The sequence below is a fragment of the Kogia breviceps genome, chromosome 12 (genome assembly GCF_026419965.1).
Source record: "Kogia breviceps isolate mKogBre1 chromosome 12, mKogBre1 haplotype 1, whole genome shotgun sequence".
Taxonomy (NCBI): domain Eukaryota; kingdom Metazoa; phylum Chordata; class Mammalia; order Artiodactyla; family Physeteridae; genus Kogia; species Kogia breviceps.
Genome location: NC_081321.1, coordinates 91,642,665 through 91,656,222, shown reverse-complemented (window position 1 = coordinate 91,656,222; position 13,558 = coordinate 91,642,665). Strand labels below are relative to the sequence as shown.

General features: G+C 38.4%; 1 protein-coding gene across 40 annotated transcripts in view; it reads left to right on the top strand.

The window, feature by feature from the left end:
• The window catches only part of RBFOX2 (RNA binding fox-1 homolog 2), a 262,010-nt gene that overhangs the window by 148,010 nt on the left and 100,442 nt on the right, over window positions 1-13,558 (top strand). For 3 of the 40 annotated variants that reach the window (XM_067010107.1, XM_067010099.1, XM_067010105.1), the window contains exon 1: window positions 11,691-12,143. The exons of 36 other annotated variants lie outside the window; for them this stretch is intronic. In XM_067010107.1, coding sequence (XP_066866208.1) covers window positions 12,099-12,143 — 45 coding nt within the window. In that variant the 5' untranslated portion in view covers window positions 11,691-12,098. Of the gene's footprint in view, window positions 1-11,690; window positions 12,144-13,558 lie in introns of those variants that run through there. One more of the 40 variants, XM_067010090.1, reaches the window with a different exon arrangement.

Here is a 13,558-nt window from a genome sequence, read left to right as displayed (position 1 = left end):
TGCCATAGGAACAGAACGTATATGTTTGGTCTTGGATCTCCTTGCTTCCACTTTGCAGAATATAACTGCTTTAGACCTTGTGCTCTCTGTTTCTGTCTTTTTTTTTTTTTAAAGGATAATTTTCAATGACCGTCCTCTACAAGGCAATCAAAATAATAGATCTCAGCTACCATAAATTTTTGTTTTCTTATCTCTACTTTTAGGGGTGGGAAGTTTTGTAACTGGATCAAATTGTTACTGACTGATTCAGGAACTAGTAACCTACTGTATACCAGATGATCCTTCTTGAGGCCCCACGTGGTTACTGTCCACCCTCTAATTGTCGGGCGGCTGTTGCTGTTGTTAGCTGCGTAACAGCTGGAGTACCCAGTGCTGTGCCTTACTCTCGTAGCACGCGGCGCCTTTATGACATGGGCACAAGCCTGGGAGACTCCGTTAGTCTTCCTCTGCTTATTTCACTTGTGACAATTCTACAAGGATTCCTAGATATAAAAGGTATAACAAACCATTGCATTATGAATTAAAACGGACTTTAGAGCTATTGGTATATTCAGCTATACTTTATTTTTTCACTGAAATGGGTACAGTCTTTTTAATGCATGTATGTTTATGAATGTTTACTTTGCTGTTTACTTAAAAGGAAATTAAAGGATCTTCTTTGCAAAAATGAGAGATGAGTCTTCCTCACTGGAAATACTGTAATGCTGACCTTGCGGTTGTGAGAAGTGGAAAGAAGTTGTTACCAGGATCTAACTATAAGAATCAGAAAAATCTGGGGTTAAGAAACTCACTGTCGGTGATGGAGTGATTGTGTATCTGGATGCTTTGCCAGAAGCGAGGAGGGGCAACTGTGATTTCTAATCCGCTTTGGGGGGGAAGCTCCATATCAGGGCTGCACATTCAGTGAAGCAGCCCCTTTATCATAAAGAGAATTTTAATTAAAGAATGTTCTTGCATCATAAGCAGAGTAAGCGACAGCTGGCTACACTGGGCGTTTGTCTCCTTCAAACCACATTACCAGTAATTGCTGTATTAAATCAAAGTCAGAAGAGACGATAGGTCTGAATCAAGCCGAGGGGCTGGTGCCAACCCGAGGATTTCCCACACTGCTGCATCGCTGCGGTCAGAGCCCTGTTCCCATCCCCAGGAGGGACGAGTGTCAGGTAATGCCTGACAGTTCGTCTGTAAGGCGTGAGCATGATGAACACAGTCCAAGAAGAGAGGCAGTTGCATGTTCAGGACTTTGTGGCCTCGCCTTGTGGTCAGCTTTTCGTTTTGAACGCGAGAGTACAGGTTTTCATTGTATTCGGTACTACTAGACAGAACGTGTTACCTGCCTCGCACTTGAGGAGATTTGCTTTGGGATAAAAATCCTTGTACTTTCTCTGCTGTTTTACCTACTAACATTCCCTTCTTGATCAAGCATGGTCTTCTCACTTTGAGTAACTCCTTCAAGAGAAATGTATTGCCCTACACTGCCTATGCTTAGGAGCTCCCCCTTCCTCCTTCTGACACAATTATGTAGCTCTTTATATACTTTCTGCTTCCTATTGAGGCCACTTATTCCTCAGATAATTGATCTGGCTTCATAAATCAGGTAATTCTGAATCTCCTTTAAATGCCCTTCTTAAATTATTGGAGATGATGACAATGATGATAACGGTAACTATAATATAATATTTGCTGTATGCCAGGCATTCATATGTTACTGATGTAATCGTCACATCCACCCTATGAGGTAGGTAATTCTTTTTCCAGGTGAAGGACCTGAGGCAGAGTTGTTAAATAACTTTCCCAAAGTTACACAGCTAGAAGTGACAGAACTACAATTTAAGTGTCAGTGGTTTGGTTTCAGAACCCCGGACTCTTAATCACACAGTGTGTTGCTTGTGTAGACCAATCAGACCTAATACCCAACACTCTGCTGGGTATTAGGAATATTTTAAGGAATAAGATAGATTCTATTGTGCCTGCCCTCCTGGAGTGGGAGAGGCAGAAATAATATGTGTGACAAGTTGGAAAGGATACGTACAAGTGCTAAGAGTGCATGTAGCAGGGGTCTAACCTAGACTAATCCAAAATAATTTTCAGAAAAACTTGCCCTTTTGCTTCTGCTTATATCTCATACTGCTATACCCATAATCTTCCTTTTGATAAGATTTTTTCTGTAATGTTTTAGGGCATACTAGGGACTTTCCCCTACATCCCCTTACCAGTCCACACACCCCTTACAAAGAAAATAACTAGCCCTCTGCAAATTCATTGCAGTAAGTAGGGCAGGAATCCATTTAATTTTTAAACAGCTCTACTGAAGTATAATTGATATATAATAAACTGCAAATATGTAAAGCTTCTAATTTAAGTTTTGACATATGTATACACCCATGAAATCATCACCACAACCATGATAATAAATATATTAATCATCTCCAAAAGTTTTCTTGTGCCCCTTTGTAATCCTTCCAGTTCCCACCCACTCCCCACACATTTCCAAGCAACCACTGGTCTGCTTTCTGACACTATAGATTAGTTTTCATTTTCTATTATTTTATAAAAATAGGATCATACAATAAATAGTCATTTTTACCTGGCTTCTTTCACTCATTGTAGTTATTTTGAGAGTCATCGATGTTATTTCATATACCAGTGGTTCATTTATTTTTATTGCCAAGTAATAGTCCATTGTGGATATACCACAATTTGTTCATCATTTATCTGTTCATGGACATTTTCAGTTTTAGGCCATGACACATAAAGCTGTTATGAGTATTCATGTACAAGTCTTTATATGGATATATGTTTTCATTTCTCTTGGGTAAATGGAATGCATGGATCATATGGTAGGTGTATAATTAACGTTTTCAGAAATTGCTAAACTGTTTCCACATTGGTTGTACCATTTGACATTCCTGCCAGCAGTATTTGATACTTTCTCTTCCTCCATAGCCTTGTCAGCACTTGGTATTGCAGTCTTCTTCATTTTAGTCGTTCTAATAGGCAGGTAGTGGTATTGTTGTGGTTTTAATTTCCTAATAAGTAGTGATATTGAGCATCTTTTCAAGGGTCTATTTAGCATCCCTGTATTATTTATTCAAGTGTCCAAATCTTTTGCACATTAAAAAAAATGGATTACATGCTTTCTTATGGTTGAGCTTGGAGAGTTCTTATATATTCTGGATATCCTTTACCAGATATATGCTTTGCAAATGTTTTCTGTCAGTTACAGCTGGTCTTTTTATTTTCCTCACGGTGTCCTTTGAAGAGCAGAGTTTTTAATGAAGTCCAATTTATTAATTTGCTCTTATATGAATTGTGCTTTTGGTATCCTATCTTAGAAATCTTTGCCTAATCCAAGGTTGCAGAGGTTTTCTATTTGAATCTTTATAGTTTCATGTTTTACATTTTTAGGTCTGTGGTTCATTTTGAGTTAAATTTTGTATATGGCATAAAGTATGGGTCTAGGTTCATTTTTGTTGCATGTGGATATCCAGTTGTTCTGGTACCATTTGTTGAAAAGATTATTCTTTCTCCACTGAGTTGCCTTTGCACCTGTGGATCTATTTTTGGATCTTCTATTCTGTTGCATTGATCTATTTTTCTATCTTGACACCAATACCGCACTGTCTTATAGGAATGTGAGTATTAGGGGATTCAGTAGACTTCAGAAGAGTGGTAATGAGGTATGCTATACCTCAGATAATAGCATTTGCTTTTAGCACATACTAGAAAAAAGATAGTCATAATCCTCAATAACCTAGTTTTGAATAGTGGAATGAAGTGGAGAAAAATACTATGTTCATGGGCTGGAAGACTCGATATTCTTAGGATAGTAATTCTCCCCAAACTGATCTATAGATTCAGTGTAATCCCGATCAAAATACAAGCAAGATTTTTATAGAAATTAATAAGCTGATTCTAAAATTCATGTGGAAATGCCAAGGACCTAGAAGAGCAAAAACAACTTTGAAAAAGCTAAACGAAGCTGGAGGACTAACACAGCCAGATTTCAAGCTCCAATAATTAAGATAGTGTGGTGTTGGTGCCAATATTAAGATATACCATTTAGGGCTTCCCTGGTGGCGCAGTGGTTGAGAGTCCGCCTGCTGATTCAGGGGACACAGGTTCGTGCCCCGGTCCGGGAGGATCCCACATGCTGCGGAGCGGCTGGGCCCGTGAGCCATGGCCGCTGAGCCTGCGCGTCCGGAGCCTGTGCTCCTCAATGGGAGAGGCCACAGCAGTGAGAGGCCTGCGTACCACAAAAAAACAAACAAACAAACAAAAAAAATGATATACCATTTAATGTTATGCAGTGAGATTGTATCTGTTAGGTTTTGCGGCATAACAAACCTCCCCAAAACTTAATGGCTTAAGACAATGTTAATCATTTATTTGCTTACAGTTCTGTGGGTCAGGAATTTGGCTGAGTCTCCTAGTATGGGGTGGCTGGGCCCGAGTGGTCTAGGATAACCTCACTTTCATGTCTGGCAGTTGGCAAGCTAATTAATTGGTTGGGAGGCGCAACTGGAACAGCTCATCGCTCTTCCTCTTGGTTCCTTACCCTTCACAGTTCTTCACATGGTTGGCTCAGGGTTCCAGAGAGGGTCAGGAGAGGGCCAGTCCCTGTGGACAAGCACCCGTCAAGCTTCTGCTTGTGTCACATTTGCTGATATCCCAATGGCCAATGTGAGTCACAAAGCTAAGACCAAATTCAAGAAGTGGGGAGCAAATTTCACCTCTGGATGGGAGGCTGTGAAATATTGTGACCATTTTTGTAATCTACCACAGAGATATTATGAGTTAGTTGAGATGAAACTTTCTATGGAGGGTAAAAGTCTCTATAATATAAGATAATTATGTGGAATCATTTGTAGACATATTTCTCTAACAGTATGAGAATATTTACAGTTATTTTCTGTATGTAAAGGTTATATCTTTACCCTTATCTTTTATGTACTATCTATCTTTGCAGATTTAAAGTGAATGTCTATTGTCTTATGATTTATGGATACATCTTACCTTAGTAATACTGATTTAGAATGAAAGCATAAAGAAAGACACTTCTAACAAAAATGCTAACTCCTGGCCTCAGAGACTGCATGCCATGTCTGTCACTCCAAATAGAAGAATACATTTCAGCCATAGCATGGCACCCCTGTTATTACGCATACTTCCTTTTGTACCGTGTGTCACACAAAGGAGTGTTTCTGTACTTCACCGTGATTTGCTCTTCTCTGGCAGATACAATTTAAAGCATTTCCACTGGTGTAGAAAATTCAACAATTCTCACAGTACCTTAGAACCAGTGGAAGTCTTATATGAATATTTTTGAGCAGACGTTTGACTTTGTTGCATATATTTACCCACCTGCCTTTCTGTAAGCACCCTAAGTATGGCTTTGCTTATGCCATGCTGGTTTGTGCATTTGGAATGCTGTCCCACTACCTCAAAGCTCCCCACCATCAACCCCAGTCCATCTGGAAAACTCTTACTAGCTTTCCACAATTCATTTCCAGCATTAACTGCTTGTGAGCTATTCTGGGCTCCTCCACCCTCGGAAATTAGATGGCAGCAGTGGTGGCTGCAGCAGCAGTGGTGGCTGCAGCAGCAGTTGCTTCTTTATTTTTCTCCCAAGCCATGTTGTGATAGGTATGGCATTTATCACATGGTGTTTTGGTACTTACTATTTTCTGCTTTCTCTCCCCTATTGTCAGCTCTTTGAGAGCTTTTTCTATTTCTAGGACTTCACACAGTGCTAGACGCATCTTGGTTCAATGAATGAAGGTTAACTGAATGAAGAAATAAGAGATGGTCTGTGCATGGTGATTAATTCATTTACCTCTGATTTGTATTTTCAAGTAATAAAATGCAGACCCTCCCTTTTCATATACTGATGGGCATATCTGTGTAAAAGGTACTGGCTTAATTCTTTGAGAGAAATACCAAGATGAACTGACAGGTCCTACCCCTAACAAAATCATCCAATTAAAAAAGTATGCCTAAAAATGTATAGAGAGTGGTACATGCTATAAATCAGCTACAGGTAAAGCATCTTGAAGTTCAGACAAAAGAGAAATTATTTCTGGCTGGAAGTAATCAGGGGGAGCTTACTGGGGCAGATAGCATTTAAAGTGGGCCTTGAAGGGGTCCATTTTCAGATGTGAACATTTTGAAATGGGTAAGAAAACAATATAATCAAAGACACAGAAGCAAAGAAACAAAACAAAAGTCCACCTTGATAGAGGCAGCAGTGGGTAGTTGAATGTATCAATAATTATTTTTGTATTTACTTGCCACTTGGAAGACCAAGAAGTAGCCTAAGGTAGAAAGTTTTATTAAAGTAGGCATCGTGTCTATTTTTCATTTTGATCATGAATTTATCAATTTTGCTGCCACCTTTTTACTGATATTACTGAAACAGCTCTCTCTCAAAACTTCTCTTGGTCTCCTATTTGCTAAATTCAATCATCTTTTCTAAATTCTCATTCTCTTTAACCTTTCTGTATCTCTACTTGACACTGTTATATACTCATCTCTGGTATCAGTTTATGAAATACTTTCCCTAGTGCAAGGGACACAGGATAGTAAAGAAAAGTAGAAGAAAGTAACACATGTCCTCTGTGTCCTTCCTGGCCTTTGTGAATAGTACACAATCCTGCTTAATCTTTTTATCCTTTGTTGCTATTTCTGCCTTCTAGAAGTGAGTATTCCTTAAGGTTTTATTTTCAGCTCTTTGCCTTTGTATCAACTGTTGTCTCTTTCCCTCTTCCCTCCATCCTTCCTTCCTTCTCTTCTCTCTTTCCCTTCCTCCCTCTTTCTCCCTCTCTTTCCTTTTTTGAAGTACATGGTTGATGTTCAGTACACGTTGTGGACTAAATCACTGCAGCCTTACTGTTCTTCCCAAACTCCTCTTGGATCTTCATTTCTAACCCTGACCTCTCTTCCGGGGCTGCCACCTACAACTCTGAGTACTTGTTAGACATTTTCTATTGGACCTGCCACAACTTCAAACCAGTTCATGCTTCTGACTTCTCTCTTTTAGCAGTGTTACCCTTGTTTGGCCAGTCAACTAGACTTAGAACATCAATGTTATATTTAATTTCCTTCTCCCTTATACCCTTTTTCAGAACAGTCTCCAGTTCCTGTGGATGCTGTCCTTGTAATGTCTCCTACATCTATTCCTTCTTTATTTCTACTGTTAACTTGTGGGTTTTGCATTAATAATCTATAGACTGTTATAACAGTAGCCCCTGGGACTTCCCTGGTGGTCCAGTGGTTAAGACTCCACGCTTCCAGTGCTTCCACTGCGGGGGCACGGGTTCGATCCCTGTTTGGGGAACTAACACCCCACATGCCACGTGGCACACTCAAAAAAATTTAAAAAAAAGAAAGAAACCAAACAGCAGCCCCTAACTGGCCTCCCCACCTTCTGATTGTTCCCTTTTCCATTCTTCCTGCAGCCACCACAGGCCATTTTCATAAAATGTTATTTTTGTAACACTGTTTCCCTCTCAAACACTCTTTAAAGATAAGGTCTGAAATACATAGCCTGATGGCCTAGGTCCTCCACAATGACCCAGACCTACTCTTCTTGTCATTTGCCACTATTCACTCACAGTCAAGTCGACTGGTCACGCTGACCCCTGTGTAAGTCTTACCTATTTCTAACTACATTATTTTGCCTACATACACATCTTTCTTGATCCCAGCCCCTCCATCCTCATCTGTCTATCTCAGACTCTATCTCTTTTTGAACTTCTGTGTTATCCCAGTTCACAGCAATCTTTGGAACCTTTTCAGATTACTACTAAAATCAATTTTATACCTTAGGACAGAGGTCTTTGCAATCTTTGCCAAAGCATTCTATCCCGAAGCCTAACTAGTATCTTTGAACACTCTTGGTAGGATTGTGGCATAGGCAGAAGGGAAAGAAAAGGAGAGAAGAAAACAAGAATGAGAGAGTAGAAAAGAGAAGAATCTCAAATATTTTCTGATTATCCAGTAATGGGTAAGTCTTGAGATCCTTAGGGTTGTAAATGGTACAAATTATACTACGATGTCACCAACTGTGTCCTCTGGCATGAGACTGATATGGTCTGTCTACTTTATCATAAACAAAACGTAAATTTCATAAATCTCAAGATAATTTCTAGGTATTTCACTCTTAAATATCACTAGGTCTCTTTCTCTCTGCTATCATTACATTCTGTTTAACAGACACATTCTAGGTGTGCCAAGTGTTGAAACTTATGGTCTGAATGTCTCTGCTAATGAGATATATAGAAATATATGTAGAGTCATTTTCTATATTCATGTTTCCAATTGATCAATATACAACAATTTTAATACTGTAAAAGCATTCATAAAACTACATAGTGTATACTTACTCAGATGGTGTAATTTGGAATTGTCAGCAACTAACTCTGAGCTTATTGTGGAGAATTGGTTTTTTTATTTCTGGAATTTTTATTTGAATGAATATAATAGTATTTAAAATTTAAAGGAAATACCTAGTCTGTTCCCTCTGAGGGTGGGGATCACTTAGTAATAATTTGTGTTGAAAATGTTCACATATTTTTGTTTCTATTTTTAAAATCTCTTTGAAACTGGGAAAAAATATTGAAACGATGTGGAACTTCTGACCGATGCGTAGAATCTCTGTTGGTAAGTAAGGCTACAATAGTCTGCAGAAAGACTGTATGTCAGAAAAGGAGACCCTAACATTTGTCATTTGTAATTTGTAATTTGATCTTTTGTAGTGTGCTGTCTTTTGGGTGGAAGGTTCATCTTTCTTTCTGTGTTTTTTAGAATTTTAGTTTCACTAAATTACTGGTCTTAAATTATAACAATTAAAAAATTTTACAGAAAGAGCTAAGTAAAAGACAAGAAGTACAAGGAGATATAACTCACATATTGAATTATTTTGCCGTTTTTCTGAAGGGCTTATTATTTAAACTAGACCTGGGTACTGATTGCTTATCGTCTAAATCCTCCAGTATTAAATGAGAGTTTCTAGTTATGCCATCATGTTAGGTAAAACAAATGTGATAATATAGAGGCTGAGGGAGTATTACTGATTTTTAAAATACTGGTATTCAAAATAAAATCTGTTTTGATTCCCTTCAACTTATAAAAAGATAAGTTATAGGAACACTGAATGCTAATTTAAATGTATTTGACAAATTAGAAGTTTATCTCTAAAATAAATGAAAACCACTATCCCACCTCCTAGAGGTGTTGGTTTTGTCTTATGCCTATAATATGTATGTGTGTCAATGTGTGTGTGTATAAATATGTGCTATATATGGCATATATTGGTGTGCATGTCAACCAGTAAGTTATATATGTGTGTATAAATATATAAGATACGTAACTTCCATGTGAGACACATAAAGCTTATAAATTACATATATAATTTATTGATTAACATACATGCAGACATAATGTGCATTTAAAAATATGAAATTACACCCTAACCATTATTCAACAGTATAATGTATCAGTCACATCTTTCACCATGTATGTATAGATCTATCCTCAAGAAGAATTTAAAGCTCCAGAGATTGATGAAGCCCTCAATAACATATTTGGGGACCACTTTCAGGCTGAAATTAGAACAGTTGTTCTAGAATTTGAGTTATAGTCTATCATCTTAAATACAACACAGTTTGGGAAAATTCCATCTTCTGTCATTAATTAATCAGATATTGAACTGAGTTAACTCATGAAGGTTAAGTTTGTCAGCCTCACGGCCCTGTATGGTTTATGAGTATCATTATTCCCCAGCCTTTATATCAAGAGGATCTTGGTATCAATCATACCAAGAAGATGTAATAGTGATTAAGATGCTAGTTTATAAGTATGTGTGTGGCCTGTACTGCTGTACTGCTGGACAAGAAGTGAAGTAGAGGGAAGGTGGGAGGGCAGAGCATACAGGAGGAAGAAGGATTGGAGAATGATTTCACTAGAAGGGGAAATTTAGTATAAGTTTTTATTATAGAAACATCCCTATTGTTATTTCTTTATTACCATTTTAATAACTATATAGGGGACAAGTAGAATGTATATTATAGGCCCTTCAGGTATCAGATCAAAAATTTTATAAGGCTCAATCTCTGTTAAGAATTGACACAGCAGCGTCTCATAGTTTTAGTGGTGAGAAAGTGACACTATGGAAGTGTCCATTAAGAGCAGCTTTTTAAAAATGTTACTTACTGTGAGAAGTTGCCCACGGTGTTTAAATTTGGACTGGAGCATTGTTTTGCCTTTTGGTTTTACCTGTGTACTGATCTGTTCTCCCATAAACTGCAGGTTCCTTGACAACAGAACTGTGCCTGTTCATTCCTCCAGTGCTCAGCACAATACCTTGTGTAGAATAGATCAGTAAATTTTAAAAATCATACTGAACTGATTTATTGTTGTCCCTCATGTGTAATACACATAGAACCAGTACCAGCAATCTGAGGGTAATCTAGTACATGGCAGTGGTCTGCCTCGTCTCCCAGAACCGATTTAAGGTAGATGCTTAACCAAGAGATCTGTCTTAAATGTACTAATAAGGCCATTCTGACTCTTAAAAGACAATTTCTCCTGAACAATACTAAAATAAATTGCGATGACCATAAAAGAAGAAAAATTGCCCTGGGGGTGGAGTGGGCATGGTAAGAGTTAGACTCTTACAAATGCAAGTAATCCTCGTGGGTTAATCTTACTAAAACATGTTATAATATTACTGGCTCTCCAAGATTAGGGAGATCAGAGTCCCTGAAACTAATTTAGAATTATTTATCATTTTGAACTTTTGAATGTTTGCCCCAAGTAGGGGATTTCTTAGGAATGATAGTTATAAATGGTGCGTCTCTCTTACTGAGCATTTATCTTTACTTGCTGCTCACTCTACGTCCTGTTTGCTAAGACTTACTTGGCAGTTCTCTGGGTTTAGATGGGCCATTTAGGCTCTGAGAGCCAATTCTTTAACCTGCCCTGCATTGACAGGCCGACCTAACACCTGTCTGTGTTTGTTACTGCTTTTAGTATCTGTTATAGAAATATGTGTGCACATGCGTTTTTGTATATAGTGGCAGGGTGGGTATAGCAGCTTCCTAAAAGAGGAGAAGCAGCTGGCTTTTCTGAAGAGACCTTTCCACCCCCATCTTTTTGCAAGCAGCCGGAGTTAATCCTTCCATGTTTGACTGGAACAGCTGAGAGAGTCTCTGGCATATCTGAAGGTCTCCAGTGGACTCATGTTGCCTCAGAGTTGGGGCCACCTTCCTCTTTTCTAGTGCTGATCCTGCCAGCTGTCCTAGCTTCTGTTAAAGCACAGCAGAGGAGGTGTTAAATGATACAAAAACATACAGTGTCATGAAAGAGCTCCTTTTACTGCATGTAACAGTGTGACTTCATTTCTCTCCCATTCCTTTCCACACAGAAGGATTTTATACTGTTAATCCTAACACCTGTCTGTGCCGGAGACAGTAAGAAGGGTGTGTGTGTGTGTGTTTTGTGTGTGTGTGTGTGTGTGTGTGTGTGTGTGTACACGTACGTGCGCACGCGTGCGCAAAGTCCCGCCCAAGAAGAAATAGAGAATACCAGTCCCATCTGCCTTTCCACGTCCTGGATTGGGAGTGTTCCTTCTGACGTACTTAAAGCCTAGAATATATATATAACACTTTGGATCCTGGATACCTTGTGCTTCCTACCGTTTTTGGTGCCACTTTAAGGAGCCCGCGATCCCTTCCTTGGCTGTCATTCTCTACCTCTTGAGTTTCTGGAGGAGTTGTCAGTTTAAAACCAGCAGTAACAGCAAATCTCGAATGTAGTTTTCAGTCGTAGCTAGTAACTCCATTGGAGCTTTTTGTTTTCTCTGAAAAACAGCCATTTCTTCTGTGTAGTGTTGAGTCTTATTGGGGTGGAAGCCTGGCCTGAAGCAAGCTCTTTCTTCATCACCTGAGCCAACATACCTATCTGCGTAGACTGGAAGTCAGCCAAGGATTTTTTTTGGTGCTACCAGGTTCCTTTGGACAGGACAGCCAGATCAAACAAGGCAAAAACTTAGACACTTTTTGTACTGTCTTTATTGGAAGATTTTTTTCCCCTTTGCTATGTATGGTGTATATTGTATGGATTATCAATATCCTGTTGTCCAGGTAAGCTAAGGGTTGTAACTTGTTTCTAGATAGTACTTGATGGTGGGATGAAATGCTTATAAGCTTCCTGTCTGCTGACCTGGTACCATTCAGAGCATAGATTTGCCAAAGTTATTTGCTAATTTGCTGTAACAGGAAGTTTGTGTTTTGTAGTATTGAGGGCTGGGCAGCAGTGGTTGCTTTCAATCCTAGAAGTTCCAAAACTTCAGAGGTGTGTGTGTGTGTGTGTGTGTTTTAAATACTGGGCTTGGCATTATAAATGTAACATAATTAAGCCACCATATATATTATAGTAAACTTCAGGCTTCATTTTGAGTAGATGAGAAGCATAGATGGCGGTTTCCAAATGTTGCTGTATTTTTCAGATAGGTAATGTACAGTAGAGGGCACTCTCTTCACACTTAACATTTCAGACTTTCTGTGATGGGATCATTGCCATCTTACTGATTAACTGGTTGAAATCTAGAATCATAAAAATGTAGGCCTTTATCAAGCATATTCCTGAATAACTATTTGCCTTTAATTAGTAGCAGTACAGCAAATGAAGTTGAAGTTAAGGATTCTGGATTCTGATTCAACCTGTGGTGTTAACACCTCCATGTCATGCTCAAATAGCTTCATTTTTCTTGACTTCACTTTCCTTGTATATAAAATGAAGGGGTTGAGCTAGGTGATTTTTCATATGTCATGATTCTTTGAAATATTAATTGTACTGAAAATCTAGAATAGGAAAATAAAAATGGTTAATACAATTATATCTGAATTATAGACACTACTTAGTTTCTCAGTTTGGTTTAGTTTGTTTTTATAGCATTTAATTATTTTTTTTTTTTTTACAGATTGCCATTTCTTTAATAATTAGCTCCTAAGTTGTGGGTTGGACAGAAATGCATAGGGTTAAAGGAAGTGACAAACAAACCAGTATATCTTATTAGGTATTTTGGGCCTAAAGGCTAACCCACGCTATTTTTAATTGGACCTGTTGAGTAAGCTCTCTAGAGTAAACTCACAACTCTCTCGTTCACGTCGTAAGCTACCAGTATGGAGTCATGTGGGAGGGGATATGGCTATGTTTCTTTAACTATATTGTAGGACATTGGTCTATACTACATGTTTTATATTAGCTGTATAACTCTCTGTGATTTTGAGTTATTCAAATCGAGCATATATTTTCCCTAATGAGGCTTTGATATATTTGTGGGTCTCATTTGTCTGTGAGCTATTTCTCTCCTGGCATAACACAATGGATTGGTCTATACAACAGCTTAAGGCTGGAAGCGTCATGAGACTAGATTAGAAGCAAAGCTTCTTACAAGTAAATATTGATGTTCTTTTGAAGAGAAACATCTGTGAACAGTAAATTTCTGAGACCCAACTAGTAAAGTAATGGACTTGTAATAACTGTAATATAAGTA